The sequence below is a fragment of the Felis catus genome, chromosome D3 (assembly GCF_018350175.1).
Source record: "Felis catus isolate Fca126 chromosome D3, F.catus_Fca126_mat1.0, whole genome shotgun sequence".
NCBI lineage: Eukaryota > Metazoa > Chordata > Mammalia > Carnivora > Felidae > Felis > Felis catus.
Window position 1 is genome coordinate 8,439,834 of NC_058379.1, and position 16,469 is coordinate 8,456,302.

General features: G+C 43.8%; 1 protein-coding gene and 1 long non-coding RNA gene across 3 annotated transcripts in view; one reads left to right on the forward strand and one right to left on the reverse strand.

Annotated features, from left to right (window-relative positions):
- Positions 1–9,283, forward strand: part of ATP2A2 (ATPase sarcoplasmic/endoplasmic reticulum Ca2+ transporting 2) — a 58,755-nt gene extending 49,472 nt beyond the window's left edge. The window contains 7 exon segments of one of the 2 annotated variants that reach the window (NM_001009216.1): positions 600–820; positions 1,228–1,430; positions 3,333–3,418; positions 3,684–3,817; positions 4,428–4,545; positions 4,634–4,754; positions 8,472–9,283. In NM_001009216.1, the coding sequence (NP_001009216.1) occupies positions 600–820; positions 1,228–1,430; positions 3,333–3,418; positions 3,684–3,817; positions 4,428–4,545; positions 4,634–4,754; positions 8,472–8,485 (897 nt within the window). In that variant the 3' untranslated portion in view covers positions 8,486–9,283. 2 annotated transcript variants of the gene reach the window in all.
- LOC109493184 lies at positions 6,054–16,117 on the reverse strand. The gene is made up of 3 exons (XR_002737182.2): positions 14,509–16,117; positions 10,119–10,181; positions 6,054–6,463 (listed from the first exon to the last, which is right to left on the reverse strand). It is a non-coding gene; the product is annotated as an uncharacterized LOC109493184 (long non-coding RNA).
- Between the last annotated feature and the right edge of the window lie 352 nt (positions 16,118–16,469).

Genomic DNA, 16,469 nt, shown 5'->3' on the forward strand with positions numbered 1-16,469 from the left:
CCAGACAAGTTCACATTGTGGAGTGTTTGCTTTCTGTTGCTCGTCTGTGAAACTTTTTTAAAAGGTGTTATTTGAAAGAATATATTAACAGGTGTTCTTCCTTCTCTCAAAGGGAACCACTTTTCTGAATTGAATGTTGGGTGTTCAGTAAAAGTTTAAAAAAAAATGGGAGTGATAGCTTTGTATCTGTTGACGATATTTAGTATTTTTCTGATCTTTGTAAATGGCATGTTCTAGTTTCCTAGAATAGTGCACCTATTGTACTTGAGATTTGTCTGTGTGATACATGTGCTTCATCTTTACTGCCACGTGGGTGGTTTTGTGTTTTGTTTGGTAAAAAAATAATACAGAAGAATTTGAAGTCCCCTTTGTGCCACTTCCCTCTGAAATCTCTTCGGTAAGCTCATTCACCGGTTGTACGTTTCCCAGGTGAAGTGCATTTTGTGACACCAATTTGTAAAACTGAAAATTCTCTAACTGTGCCCAGAAGCCCAAGGCTCCATTCAGTGCCCTTGCTTCAGGACAGTGAAGCCTTTGTTGGGGTGCATGTGTGAGGTGATGGCAGGTGTGCAGAAACCAGTTCTCGCTTTCCCTTTCAGACCGGGGATGGCGTGAATGATGCTCCCGCCCTGAAGAAATCGGAGATTGGCATTGCCATGGGCTCTGGCACGGCAGTGGCTAAAACCGCCTCTGAGATGGTCCTGGCCGACGACAACTTCTCCACCATTGTGGCTGCTGTCGAGGAGGGGCGGGCGATTTACAACAATATGAAGCAGTTTATCCGCTACCTCATCTCTTCGAATGTGGGGGAAGTTGTCTGGTGGGTCCCTGCGAAAGAGCACTTGTAGTCTTTTTTCTAAAATTGGCTTGGGATGACCAGTTTTCCAGATTTGTTCATGTGGCAGCAGCTTTGGTCTTTGTGCAGGAGTCGGGAAGGAGGAGTGAGAGGAAGGAAGGTAGAGGTTCATTTGGCTCACGGGAGAGCTGTCTTTGGCTGTCTTGGGCAGTGAAGGATGCCCTAGAACATAGAAATGAGTTTATGGCCTTCTAACATTTTACTTTAACTCAAAATTAGGTATACTGAGTGTTTGATGATGGCCAAAAAAAGTTATTTCAAGCAGTCATTGTTACTGTCCATTGATTTTGGGAGGAGGAGAGGGTACTAATGCTATTTAAATAGTGGCAAAAAATAATTTGGGGTCTTTCTCTTTCTTTGGGTGGAAACAGTATTTTCCTGACTGCAGCCCTTGGATTTCCTGAGGCTTTAATTCCTGTCCAGCTGCTCTGGGTCAATCTGGTGACAGACGGCCTGCCTGCCACCGCACTGGGGTTTAACCCACCTGATCTGGACATCATGAACAAACCACCCCGGAACCCGAAGGAACCACTGATCAGCGGATGGCTCTTTTTCCGTTACCTAGCTATTGGCTGTGAGTACAGTTTTTTATAATCTTGATTTAAAAAAAAAATTTTTTTAATGTTACTTATTTTTGAATTTTTTTTTCAACGTTTTATTTATTTTTGGGACAGAGAGAGACAGAGCATGAACGGGGGAGGGGCAGAGAGAGAGGGAGACACAGAATCGGAAACAGGCTCCAGGCTCTGAGCCATCAGCCCAGAGCCCGACGCAGGGCTCGAACTCACGGACCGCGAGATCGTGACCTGGCTGAAGTCGGACGCTTAACCGACTGCGCCACCCAGGCGCCCCTAATGTTACTTATTTTTGAAAGAGCATGAGCAGGGGAGGGGCCAAGAGAGAGCGAGACACAGAATCCCAAGCAGGCTCCAAGCTCTCAGCTGCCAGCACAGAGGCCCGACGTGGGGCTTGAACTCACAAGCTGTGAGATCATGACCTGAGCTGAAGTCGGATGCTTAACTGAGAGCCACACAGGCGCCCCTATGTTGTTGATGTTTAAACGTAATCTTCATAAGCCAAAGTTTTGTAAATTCATCCCTTAACACACATTTTTTTCTTCTATCCTCATATTAGGGTAGCAAAAAATGGAGTTCAGTAAACTGTACGTCCAGTTTACAGGAAAGTTAGTCCCTTGTTTTAGCATCCTTATCATCCCTTGGGACTTTGTGAATGAGATTTTCAGATTTAATCTAAGGGCAAAGGGATATAGGGGTGAGTCAGGGTCAGGCCTTACATCCCCAAGCTATGAAACTAAGCCTTGCTTCCCCTGAGTAGAGAAGGGTGATGTGCATTGATCTGCAGAGGTTGGTAAACACACAGGAGCCTCGACCACAGGTCATGTTCCTCTACCTACATTGTTTCTGTAGACTTCATGCTCTTGGCCCAGCTGCTGATTCTTGTCCCCCAGCTTTAGAAAAGTGAGGCCTACAGAGTTTAAATAACTTCCCTGGCGTTCCATAGGAAGGCGTTTTGGTTTTGTTTTAATAAGTTCGCATGATTTAAAATTCAAAAAGGACACTGGCATAGCGTGAGAAGGTTCTCAGCGAGTCAGTTGCCCTCCAGCATTGGGTTTTTCATGTGCCCTCCCAGAAATAAGTCTAGCAAACAGATCTATTTCATGTATTTATTTTCATAAGTGTTGGCGTGCTGTAAACACCTGTGTGCTGAACCCTGTCTCCGTGTACCTTTTCCTGTTTGCTGGGAGTTGCCACATCGGTGTGTGTAGAGCTGCCTTGTCCCCATGCACCAGCTCTCTCATTCCTGCCCATAGCTGCCAGGTTAGGGGATGCACCTGTGTTGTGGTGGTGGGTGCTGCTGCATCGGCACCATCTTCACAGTGTCCAATCCCTTGTTCTCCACTACCCCGTTGCTTTGTAGTAAACTTGTTGAGTTCAGAACTGATAGGTTGGGAGGGAGGGTGGTCCCAGAATCAGCTCTGGGTTTTTGGCATGTTGCCTGTGTTCTGCACTAACTGCTCTGACAGCATTTCCACGTAAAGGTTCTGCAAGGCCTTTGATAGAGCAAATAAGCGTACACCTGGGAGCATCAGTTTCCCTAAAAGTCCTGGGTGCTGTGATCTGAGCCAACACAGCGAGGGCTTACATAGAGTATGTGTGTACCTGCTGCCAGTTAGAGAAGGCATGGCTGTCGTCGAGGTCCCTGCCAGTTGCAGTATTTCCTTTTTCTCATAAACTCTGGAGGAAAAGTTGCCTGGTTTTTCTGTACCAGACACCCCTCTCCTTGCAGAGACCCACCGTCAGCTGCTTGGGCTGATGTGAGTGAGCAGTTGCTAGTGGCAGCAAAGCTCTCCAGTGCCATCGACAAACCAGGTCTCATCTCTGTGGGGGATTGGCCTGTGAGGCAGAGCCTGCAGTATAAGCTGTGGGCTGCAAACCCTGCCTGTGTCTGTTACCAGGTTACGTTGGCGCTGCTACTGTGGGTGCTGCCGCGTGGTGGTTTATTGCTGCCGACGGGGGTCCAAGGGTGTCCTTCTACCAACTGGTACGTATCCACCTTTCTTTCCTGTACCTTAGAGGCAGAGCATAAGATTGCCCTTGAGTTTTTGTGGTTTCGGTGCCTACCAAATCATCTTAATGCGTAAATAATAAACAGTTGCATCTAAGATTATTCTGAAGGACCAGGGCTTCTCTGGTGGATGGACTGAGATCTCCTGTGGGTCTGTGTTCTGAGATTTACTGTGTCACTGGGGCATGGACCTTGGAAATGGACTTGGCTGATCAGGAACTTGAATGGGTGTTTGTTGCAGAGCCACTTCCTACAGTGTAAAGATGACAACCCGGACTTTGAAGGAGTGGATTGTGCAATCTTTGAGTCCCCGTACCCGATGACCATGGCGCTGTCTGTTCTAGTAACCATAGAGATGTGTAACGCCCTCAACAGGTCAGTGAGTCCGCCACAGGCTGGGGCGAGAGCTCCCCCAGCCAGGGCCTAGGGGAACTGTGTGTCCTGCTTGATGGAGGATCTCAGGAAAGCTCCTCCCTCCCAGAAAGAAAAGAGAACAAGCAGCACAGGTTTTAAAAGCTTAAGTCGTCATCACCTCCAGGAAGTAGTGGGAGTGTTTAACCACACGTTCTTTATGAGACAGCAGAGGCCAAAAATAGGGACTTCAGAGCCTATATGCCAGTGCCCACAGGGAAGGTGCTCTTGCTCTTTAGCAGTGAGATAAATGGTATCCAATTAAGCCCATGACAAAAATGGAAATCCCAAAATAGCATTAAGCATCAAGGGCAATTGAGAGCATCTTGGAGTCCACTGAAATCATCTGTGCCGAAGGAAGCCTAGATTTAAAATTGGAAGTTTGTCCTACATTTGAGCATTCTTCTTTAATTTTGCCACAGTAGAAACTTCACTCAAAAGAATTGGGTCAGTGGGCAATGCCAAGTTAGCCACTATCCTATTAAAGCATAGCTCCAAATGGTCTTTGTCACTTGTAACAAAGGTGTTTGCCTTTTGGACAGGCATGTGTCATGTCCCTCTCCTTGTTCTGCAGCTTGTCTGAAAACCAGTCTCTGCTGAGGATGCCCCCTTGGGAGAACATCTGGCTCGTGGGCTCCATCTGCCTGTCCATGTCGCTCCATTTCCTCATCCTCTACGTGGAACCTTTGCCAGTAAGCGGTGGCGGGACCAGGACCAAGCTGGGGCCTAACTGCCTGTCCTGCAAGTTTGGGAACTTGACAAAGCTTCTTTGTATTTCAGCTTATTTTCCAGATCACACCGCTGAACTTGACCCAGTGGCTGATGGTGCTGAAAATCTCCTTGCCTGTGATTCTAATGGATGAGACACTCAAGTTTGTGGCCCGCAACTACCTGGAACCTGGTAAAGAGTGTGTGCAGCCTGCCACCAAATCCTGCTCGTTCTCGGCATGCACCGATGGGATTTCCTGGCCGTTTGTGCTGCTCATAATGCCCCTGGTGATCTGGGTCTATAGCACAGACACTAACTTTAGTGATATGTTCTGGTCTTGACTGACAGTTTTACATAAAGAAGATGTTTAACTTAATCAATTAATTTTTTTATTGTTTAAAGCAACTGTCTATTTCTGCTGAATTTTCACATGAACATACTGGCTGGTGAAGGAGATTTCATACTCTAGATTTTGTTTTGCTTTTTCTGACTCCAGTGGGGCAAGATTTTCCTTTTTTATACACATAATTAAAGTGTCCATTGACATGTACAGAGAACTAACACTATTTTATGCAAATATTTTTTTGTAGATGAAAAAGCATGTACAGTGTTCTGTTTAATACTCATCCTTGTATAAAAAAAATAGTTGAGCCAGCAGACATTGTCAGCAAATTAATTGGCAGCAGATTTTAGGAAATGAATGTGTGTGTTTTTTTTTCTAAAACTAAATAGCATGTATTGTGTCTTCTGCATGATCATCTGGATTTAATCTGAGATCACAGTCTAATTTTTTATTCATAAGCCAATTTTTCTGCACTGAGCAGAGTACTGCTACCTCAGTCAGTATTTTTTGGTTTGCCACTCCCCTCACCCCCTGTGGCCCCCATTCACTTCCACCCCCACCCCCCACACTCCCAGCCCCGCTCGGCTGCTTCTCCTGTAGGGTTTTGATGGTTCTGTTTACATCAGTCTTAACAAGAGGTATGCCTGTTCTCGCTTGTGCAGAAAACATTGTTCCAGATACAATCGACTGGGTTCATGTCCCCCCACGTAGTTTTTAAGGTTATTTATTTAAATGTCTAATGTATTTTATTGTAACAGACATTGTTTTGCCAACATTGCCTATTTCAGTGGCACTTCACAATCTAGTTTAAAAGGAAAATAAAACATTTTAAATGGACAGAAAAATAACTGTCTTGTTTTTAACTTTTAAGTGGCTTAGCTTGAACTATCTAACAGCCGTGTCCAATTTTCTCTTAAGTTCTTAGCTCAGAACTTTAGCTTTACTGTGCTCTAGGGGAAGAAAGATCCTGTTCTGCTGCATAGGTAGTTGTAGGAGTTCATGTATATGTACCAGTTGTCATCTGTGATACTTTTTATGCAAGTTTCTGCTGGCCTGTTGTAGCCTGGTGTAGAGAACATAAGGGCGCGTGCGTGCGTGTGTGTGTGTGTTTTTGTAAAATCTGTAAATAGCACATGACCAAATGAACATATTGTATAGAACTATTTTTATTTGAATGTGGCACTAACCAACACCATGTTACTATGATAAATGTTTGCGCATGTTCGAGATCAGTCTTACCAACAGTGTGTAAGCCATTAACTGTCCTAACTATGGTGTTTTCCTCCAATGCCTTCCAACATCATCAACTAACGTGAGTATTCCCTGGAATCCAGATGCTTTAGCCTAAAGGTGACTGCCACCGAGTGAGCTAGCTGTGTGACATGAAAAAGTCCCTTGTGTCATGCACTGCTGTGCTCTGTGACAGTCTCTGAGTGCAGCAAGTGTACGATGCGTGGTACCTGTGCACACGGGGGCTGGGTTAGCTGACGCGAGGTGTGACATCTGTAGGCTCCATGCGCTGCCTTGGTCAGTGGCACAGCCGGGTGTCAGGGAGAGCCTGGGGAGAGAGAAGCTCGTTTTGCTTTGGTCCAACTTACAGGCTGAGAGAATGCTGCCTTTGCTAATGCCAAGATGAGGACTCTCAAAAACTTGTGGTTCTTTGGTCTTTACTAGCTGCAAGGATTCATCCAGGAACCTTGCTACCTGGTTCATTAAAAAGCAAAAACCTAGTGAAAGCAAATAGTTGAACCAGTCAGTTCGTGTATCCAATAGGTTGGTCTCAAGTAGGCCACCTCTTTTCACCTTCTGGGTCCTATCCTTTGCAGCTGGGACTTGTCTTCTCTCTCTCCAGGGTACGTTAAAGCAGAGTTATTTAGGGCATGGCTCTGCTAGCAGCCAGCCTTGTCCGTGAGCCAGGGCGAAGGAGGCCTAAGCAGGAGCTCCCTCCCCATGAGGCCCTGAGTGTTCCTGTGAAGGCTCTGGAGGCCCAGATTTGGGATCAGCCAACAGATGTGATGTAAAGGCTTCCAGTTTGGGGGAGAGTTGGTGGGAATCATCAAGCGGGGCAGGGTACTGCCAACTTGCAAGGTCCAAGTGTAAGGGGACAGAAGTCCCATCCTAACTGCATGAGGTCTCTGAGAAAGGGAGGTTGGTCGGTTTGGCAGAGCGTGTAACAGGGAAGAGGATGGGTTTTGCCAGTTTCGGCATCATGAGGCCTAAAAAGGACCAAATGCAAGGTGTGTGCCTTGGCTGCAAACCAGAACAGGATGTCTGAGCTTGTTGGGTGGTGTGCTATTCAATGGAAACCAAACTTACCCAATAGTCAGCTTTTCCTGACTTGGTTCCTCGAAGTAGTAGCCTTTACAAAAGAAGTTAAATGTTGTTTGCTGCTGTCGGAGAAATGCACAGCTCCAGATCAGCCTGGGCAGGCTGTTGCCTTGTGGTTTCTCAGCTTCAGGCCCATCCAGCCTGGAGGCAGTTTCAGCGCCCGCTTCCCTCAGCCCAGGCAGCTAGGAGCATCCCCTTGTGCCCTCTGCTTCAGGCTTTGCCACATCAGCGCCTCCTCAGCAGTTGTACTGTTGTGGACGCATCCAGGGCCTCGGGCCTCCCACAGTGAGGGGCAGGTGCCCAGACCAGACCCATCCTCACCCAGCACCTGCAGGAAATTCCCAGGCAGCCTCTGCTTTTGCCGCCATCAGTACCGGTGTCCTTTTCAGACCTACCAGAACTTGTTCGTGTTCTCACCGATGGGCAGGTAGGCCTTGCACGGCTTCTTGGTTAGGCCTTTGCCTAAAAGATGGCGACGTCACACATCCTCCAGGCGCTCATCTGCACAGTGCAGGTGATACTTTCTATAGAGAGCTGCGTGAGCTCACAGACAAGCAGGGTGAGTGCCAGCCTCCCCGCAAGCAGCTGCTATCACATCACCCTCAGACAGGGGCCTCAGCTCCCTGAATGTCCTTTAGGCGGCAGACCTTCTGGAATATGAGACCACAGGCATTAGCTCGGGGTCTGTAAAGCGGCTCCCCACAGCCTAGAGCCAGAGGGGTCTGCAGCGCCCATGGGCTAAGTCGGCCAAATCAGCTGTTGCCTTTTTAACGTAACCACCAATTTTGTCAGAGCCACCACCGCTCAGCCAGCCACAAGAATGGGGTGGGGAGGAAGGGGAGGTAGAGGCTTCGCACTCAGCCGCACTGCTCGCCTGTGTGTCACCCTCCTTACCGTCCACACTGCTAACCGAGAACTCTTTCCCCTCTTGCCCACTGCCCTTCCGTGTCTGAAGCAAGAATGTGTCTGCCTGGTGGGGTTCTTCCATGAGCCAGGGTGGCCTTTGCTCTGTAGCCAGGCGACATGAAGGGTTTGTACCAAGCCAGTGCTTCTGGCTGCTGCCTGATGTAGGCAGCACCTCAGGGACAGTTAATCAGAAATGCTGGTCTTGAAATCTTAAAAAAATCAAACTGAACATTCCTTTTCACCATTCCTTGTCACTATTAATCTTATATGGTTATTCTAACATTTCCTCCCCATATTTCATAAAGCTGATTTCCTCTCTCTTTCCTTTTCAGCAATACTGGAGTAACCGCTTCCTAAACCATTTTGCAGAAATATAAGGGTGTTCGGTTGCGTGCATGTGCGTTTTTAGCAACACATCTACCAGCCCTCTGCATGATTGATGTTGGGGGAAAAAGAAAAGTAGAAAAAAGTCCCCAACTCATTGTGTGTTATGTGGAGGAAACGTGTATTACCAACGGGTTTAGCTTTTAAATCAAAATAATAATTACAAATGTACAATTTAGCTTAACGAATCAGAAAGCCTCTCCAGCGAACTTTGGTTTCTTTGCTGCAAGAAGACTGAGGTTTTGAAACCTTATCTAAGAACTTAGAAGCCATCAGCCAAGTCTCCATATTTCTCTGTGCAAAATGTCATAGCTTATATAAATGTACAATATTCAATTGTAATGCATGCCTTCAGTTGTAAGTAGCTAGATTTCTCTATGGTGTCATTTAAACATGCTACTTTTTAATTGGCTCTGTACAGTTTGCTTATTTATAAATTTATTGAAAACACTGCAGGTGTTGAAAGGTTAAAACGTAGGCCTCCAGTTCATAACTTCAGTTATTTTTTTTGAGTGTGCAAACGGCTATTTTGCACTGTATTAAATGTAACTTATTTAATGAAATCAGAAGCAGTAGACAGATGTTGGTGCAATACGGATATTGTGATGCATTTATCTTAATAAAATGCTAAACGTCAATTTATCACAACGCATGTTTGACTTTAGACTGTAAATAGAGATCAGTTGTTTATTTCTGTGCTGGTATAGCAACAAGCATTGCACAGACATGGTTTCAGGTAAATAAATCTATTCTACGATAAGTTCACAGTGTGGTGCTGAGTGTTCTCATGCAGGAGGGGTGGGTGATATGCACTGAGGGCCTCCAGTCTTGCACCCTGAAGAGTTTTGGCTTACACTGGGGGAAGGTCTTAGACTTGACTTTCTGGGTAGGAGAGCCAAGTGGTAGGAGGTCTGCTTGTATGACACGAGATCTGCAAAATGATCTCCCTTCAAGTATGGGGAAAGCCGAATGTGAATGTCTTATTGTTGGGGTTTTCAAAGATAGTTGTCAGCAGCTTGGAGGATGTACCAATGGAGAGATGCTTCTAAAACTGTTCAGATGGCAAATGTAAAATCCTATACTTCTGTGAACAGATCAACAGACGCTAGCGTTCACCCATTTGATGGTTACTTAGTGCTCCTCTACCAGGCACAGGGTTGGGGTGGGGTGTTTCTCTAATTTCCTAATTTCCCTAAGATGAGTTGTTTTTTAAAGTGTTTTTTTGATAGAGAGCAAGCCGGGGAAGGGCAGAGAAAGGGAGAGAGAGAATGCCAAGCAGCCTCTGCACCAATGCCGCCGAGCCTGATACAGTGCCCGAACCACAAACCACGAGATCATGACGAGCCAAAACCAAGAGTCAGATGCTTAATCACCCAGGTGCCCCCCCCCACCCCCGCAGAGGATTCTTATGTTGTGAAAAACAAAACAAAAACAGGCAAGGATAGATGATACTATAAACCTAATAATACAAGTCCTAGCAACTACAGATATGAAGGAAACATTTGATAAAATTTTTCATTTTTTACTTAAAAAACAGTATCCATAATTGCTGGAAAATAAACCACAAGTACTGACACGACCAGAATTATACTCACCATCCGCTATTACTAAGCACTGTCTGGACGGTCACTGTAATCCAGCAAGAGAAGGGACAATGCCTAGGAGTGAACAGAAAGCCCCGAGAGTCTTACTAGATCAATGGTAGGATCTTGTTCATAGGAAAGTTTAATAACTCAGGGGGAATGAACATCTTGAGATAGATGATACATAATTCATGGGTTAGTGATAAATACTAGCACACATTTTAGACTGATTCTAACAAACATGAAGAAAAAGAATAGCAAGGATGTGCACCAAACCCCTCAAACATTAAAGCTCCAGCCTTTGAATGCTCAATTTGGAAAGGTGGCATTTCAGCTTAGTAGGTTAAGGTTGGGTTATTCACTATGTCACTGGTCATCTTGAAAAACACACAGCTGTATACCTTGTACTCAGTTGCAAATGGATCAAAAGAGCTGAAAAATGAAACTATGCCCCCAAAAGAAAAATAGCTAAATGACATAAGAAGAAAACCTGAATGGCTTATAAATATGAGAAGATGTTCAGCCCCAATGGCGAAATCACAAGGAGCTAGCATTTCATGCCTGGCAGCTGACAAGGCGGCCGTCTTTACCCTGCAGAACAAATACCCCACAGTGAACTTAGGGATGTCCTCACCATCCAGCCCAGCAGGCCCACTCCCATGCCTACCTCAGAGAATCCCTCCCGTGTGCTGCAAGAGCCACACCAGCATGTTTGTAAAAGCACTGGAGACAACCTCAGTGACCAACAGCAGGAAAACCAAGAAGTGCCTCTGAGACATGTTCACTCAGCAGCAATGAAAATGAGTAAACTGGAACAGCAGATAGCGACAAATCTCCCTGCACAGTGGAAACCAAGTGTAGTGTAGTGTATACAAAGTTCAAAATACGCACTTAGGTGCTACGTATGTGGGTGTACGGTATGCCTGTTTGCATGTCTGGGGTTTCTGAAGAAAACCACACGAAGTACTCGGAGAGAACATGGAAGATGAGAAGGCTTTCCATGCATGACAATCCCAGGAGAAAAGGGAGAAACGGACCATGTATAAAGGTAAACATGTGGACCAAGATACACCTCTCTAGAGTTAGGAAAACAGATTTGCTGTGCCTACGACAAAGAGCAAATTCCCTTCACATGACTGGCAAAATTCAAAGGTTGACAGCTACTGGTCTCTCCCTTGCAGCTGGTATCAGGAAACCGTATTTGTGCATATGATGAGCATGTAAACTGGCTCAGTCTTTGGAGGAGGGCAACTTGAATGAGATTTTTAAACATCCATTTGGATCAAGTACTCGCTTCAGTGAAATCCTGCCACGTGTTCACAGAAACAATGTAATCCTGCTGCAGGATTGTGTAGCAAGAAATTGGAAATAGCCTGGATGGCCATCAATAGGCAAAATGTTCAATAAGAACATTAGTACCATGGAATATTATGCAGCCTTCAAAAAACACGAGGTAAATCCTGTGTGAATGAGCAAGGGAAGATGTCCAACAGATGTCTGCCAGTGAAACATGAAAGTACAGAACAGTTTGTATAATACTCTGTCATTCATTTTTTTAAAAAACAGGAGGAAGTTAACAGGTTCCAGTTATAATGGTTACTGAGAATAACTGATAGTGATACAGATGGCGGATGGTGGGAACCAGTTTTCTCATGTTGGTTACAGATAAGCCAGGGGAGAGGGCTAGAATGATTCATGTGGTAATGAATTACACTTGGAGACACCAGTATAAGATCCTGTTTCACTTGATATTGATATAGATGATCCTGTATAGAAATACTTCTAGTTATGTGTATATAAGCACTGAGAGGGCCGGGAAGCAAGGACACTGCAGCAGCAATGAGCATACTTAGCTTCAGGTTTCTGATCTCATTTCTCCAATGAAAGGAATCAGGAATCAAATCTGCTTAGAAAAAAGATGGGAGTCTAGGGCCAGGGCAGAAAATGTACAACACACACCTGGAGAACACTGTAGTGTCAGGAAGTGCAGATGGGCTTAAAAAACAACAACACGCCAATGATCAAGGACGAGGTTGTGTCAAAGGGACAGAGGAACTAACTGAAAACGTTCTGCATGGCCAAAGCTAAAACAATTTCAGCAACAAAATAAAGTAGGACTAGATTATCATCCAAAGTATAAAATAAATATCCATCAGTCTCTAGTGACATAAGCAGGAGAGACTAGAAATCTCCCATGCAGAAGAAATCCAAGTAGCTTCTCAGAGAACTCTGCCCTTAGGGAGGCGAACCATAACTCCAGTTCCTTAAGTGTGAGCTATAGCTATGCACAGTGACCGCGTTCCCTGGAGTACATACAAGTGTGGACGAGGGAGAAGTTAACCCACAGTGGAGAAACCTAACAGACACTACCTCAGCCAAGTGATGTCATTCGAAAGCATGTGCCCTGGATGTGAAGTGAGGAGAATGGCATTTTACCTGTGGTCTTCCCCCCACCCCCCCCCCAAAAAAAACACATAAACTCAGTCTAATCAAAGAGAAAACACCTGACAAATCCCAAAGACAGACTGCAAAATACCTGACCTGTACTCCTTAAAATTGCTGAGATCATCAAAAACAAGGAAAATCTGAGAAACTATCATAGCCAAGAGGAGCCTAAGGACACAGGACAACTGAATAATACAGGATCCTGGATGAGATCCTGGAACAGAAAGAGGCAAAAACTAAAATCTGAATGAACTATGGATCTCAGTTAATAGTAATGTATAAATACTGGTTCATAATATGTAAGTACTGTGACAAATATCATGTAAAATGTTAGTAACAGGGGAAACTGGGTCTGGGTCATATAAGAACCCTCCGTACCATGTGCTCAATTTTTCCATATGTCTATAAATATTCTAAAATAAATAGTTTATTTTAAAAAGCTGAGATAAATATTTTTTTACTCTTTATAGGAGCATCAAAGAACTACAAGAGAGTACAGAACTTCCGGGCCAAAATCTAAGCAGCAGCAAGGAGAATCAGAATATCCAAGGTCTCTTTTCCCCTTGTGGCATCTACCTCTCCAAATAAGCTAAGCTGTGAAAATGAGCAGGGGTTTTGAGAGCTCGCAGAGTAGAAAAGGCAAAGTCAAAATCCAGGGCTCAGCAAAAGTGAGAAGTCTCATAGGACATTAAGCTGTGGCCCCAAAGGGCTAACACCTTAGGATAAAGGCAAACCAGATAATAAACCTGCCTTCCTTCCCCGAAACAAAGGGCTGCAGGCCCTGCCGTGGTACCAAGCAGAACCAGAAAAATACCCACCTCTAGAAGGGGGTGTAAACACTGGCTCTGGAGGATCTGCAGCCTCGAGGCATGAATTTAAAGTCACAGGCAGTATCCCTGAGCCCCAGGCAGAAATAAGTGTAAATCCTCCCTAGAGGAATATGCACCTTAGTTTTATGTCTTGGAAGATCTACGCAACTATTTTACCAAGTGGCCTATAGTAAAAGCTCACCAAATACACAACAAGGTACCATGAGGGAGAAGCAGCAGGGAGAAACACACACTAGAGACCGACCCAGACTTCACATATTAGAAATATTAGAGATCAAAAAACACCCCCTGGTTTATTTTGTTTCAAAAGAATAAACCTACTCGAAAATCTGCAGGAGACAGGAAATTCTAAAGAAATGAACATATAGCAGATATGAAAATCAAATGGAATCCTAGAAATGAGAAGTACAATCACAGAAATTAAAAACTGCATGGATGGGTGTGGCATCAGAGTAGACACAGCAAAATAACAAATGAAGAGGAAGACAGATAAGAAGTTAACCAGGGGCACCTGGGTGTCTCAGTCTGCTAAGCAACCAACTCTCGATTTCAGCCCAGGTCGTCATCTCACGGTTTGTGAGTTTGAGCCTCAAATCAGGCTCTGCGTGACTGCATGCAGCCCACTTGGGATTCTCTTTCTCCCTCCCTCTCTCTCTGCCCCTCCCTAACTCACGCACACATGCAAGCCCTCTTTCTCTCTCTCTCTCTCTCTCTCTCTCTCTCTCTCTCTCTCTCTCTCTTCTCAAAATAAATGAATAAACTTAAAAAAGAAATTTTAATTAAAAAAATGATTAACCAGAATGCAGCAGAGAAAAAGAAAAAAAGATAGAAAATATAGAAGAAAGATTAAAATACCTGGAAGATAGACTGAAAAGCTGACAAAGTCAAACATACATTTCATCATAGTTTCAAATGACAAAAGTATGAGGTTATTATTTGAAGAGATAATGACTGAGAATTTTCTAGAGCCGATAAAAGACAGCAGTCTACAGATGCAAGAATGCCAACAAATCCCAAACAGGATAAATAAAAAGAAATCCTGCCCCAGACATGGTATATTGAACTGCACAAAATCTAAGACAAAGAGAAAATCTTAAAAGCAGCAGAGTAAAAAAAAGAGACATTACCTTTACCTTCACAGGAGAGGGAGTGACACCGCTGACTTCACAGTATCAGTAGAGGCCAGGAAACTGTGGAAGGACAGCTTCACAGGATGAAAGAAATTACTGGCAACCCCTAGATTCTAAACCTGGAAGAAAAAAAAACATACACTATTTAAAGAATCAAGGTAAAATAAAGAGCTTTTCAGACAAACAAGAACTGTGCTTCACCCACAGACTCTCACACTAAGGGAATTTCTAGATGGGGGCAGAGGTAATTGCTCTAAGTGACCTGCGGCCTCTGTGACGCAGGACCCACGGAGAAGATACTGGCCAGCTTCAGATGCAGATACACCCGTAAGTATGTTGCTATTCCTCGGGTGAGCAGAAGACAGAGAAAGGCAACACTAACAAATCAACAGAAGGAGAAAATGAAAGAACAAATAGGACAATAGGAGTTGACAGGAAATCCCAAATATAATTCATAACTCTCTACGAATATCCTAGATGTGTTATTTCTGTCACAGCTATTGCTGAAAGAGGGATTTCAGCCTGACCCAGATGTTCCTGTTTTGAAAAACAATCTGTGCCTCTAACGTGATTCCCTGAAGCACCGAAGAGACACAAACCCATCCAGAACTCTGCTAGGAACGTTGGGGAAGCTAAATTGGTCGCTTTTCCACCAAAATTAGCAGAAATTATAAAACACATTTTGTAATTTCAGAAACTACTCAAAATTACTTCATTTAGGACTAAAAATATACAAAATTTAACATTTATTACCTCTTTGGTATTTATAAATCATGACCTGTTAAGAAAGTTTTTTTCCATTGAAAATTGTTTACTTTTTAAATAAACTCTGCTGATGAACTAGCCAACTACAAAAAGGGGGGTGATATACACACAAGCTTTGGCAACTTAAGATTATTTCTAGAAAAATACACAAAAAACTATTGACTGTGGTCACTTCTACAAGAGGAAACTGGGAGAAGAAAGGCAGGCTGGGTTAATTTTACCATATGCTTTCTTGAGAATTGTGAATCTAACTTAAAAAATATATTAGAACATCTGATACTAACAATTTTATGGAAAGACAAAGCTAAAAATAGCCAAAACACAATTAAAAATAACGTCAGCAGTTCTTGTTCTTCCAAATACCAATCTCTATAAAGTTATAGTAATTAAGATAGTGCAGTGTAGGTGCGGGGCTACAAAAATGACTAATGGTACAGAAGGGAGGGTGCAGAGACAGGTGTGCTCCTCCAGGAACACCTGATTTGTAAAACAGCTGGCATCATAGGTTGGTGAGAAAAAGTAATTTTGCAGTAACGGATGGTTATGCATGTTTAAACATAAATGAAAAAAATCAATAAAAATGGATCCCTACCTTACACCATACAAATGGGAGAATAGATTTTTGACCCTGAGATAAGGATTTCTTAAGAATTAGAAAACACAACTATAAAGAAAAAGATTGATAATATTTAACGACATTAAATTAAGGCCCTCTGTTAATCTGGGGCACCTGGGTGGCTCAGTTGGTTGAGCGTCTGGCTCTTGGTTTTGGCTCAGGTCATGATCTCATGGTTTGTGGGTTCAAGCCCTGAGTCAGGCTTTGCACTGACAGCACGGGGCCTGCTTGAGATTCTCTCTCCCTCTCTCTCTGCCCCCCCCCACCTCATTCTCTCTCTCTCAAAATGAAGAAATTTATTAAAAAAAAAAAAAAAGATCCTCTGTTAATCCAAAGATACTATAAAAAGAAGGAAAAGGAAAGCCATAAACTGGAAGAAGATATTTACCACTCCTATTCTGAGTTATAACTAGAATATATAAAGAACTTCTGTTGAGTAAAAAGAAAACTCAATAGAAAAGTTGGGGGGGGGGGTGGAATTTCATGGAAGAGGAAACACAAGTAGTTTGTAAATATATGAAATGGTCAAATTTGTCATAAAACAGAAAACTGTAAATTAAAATCACTGTATCATCTC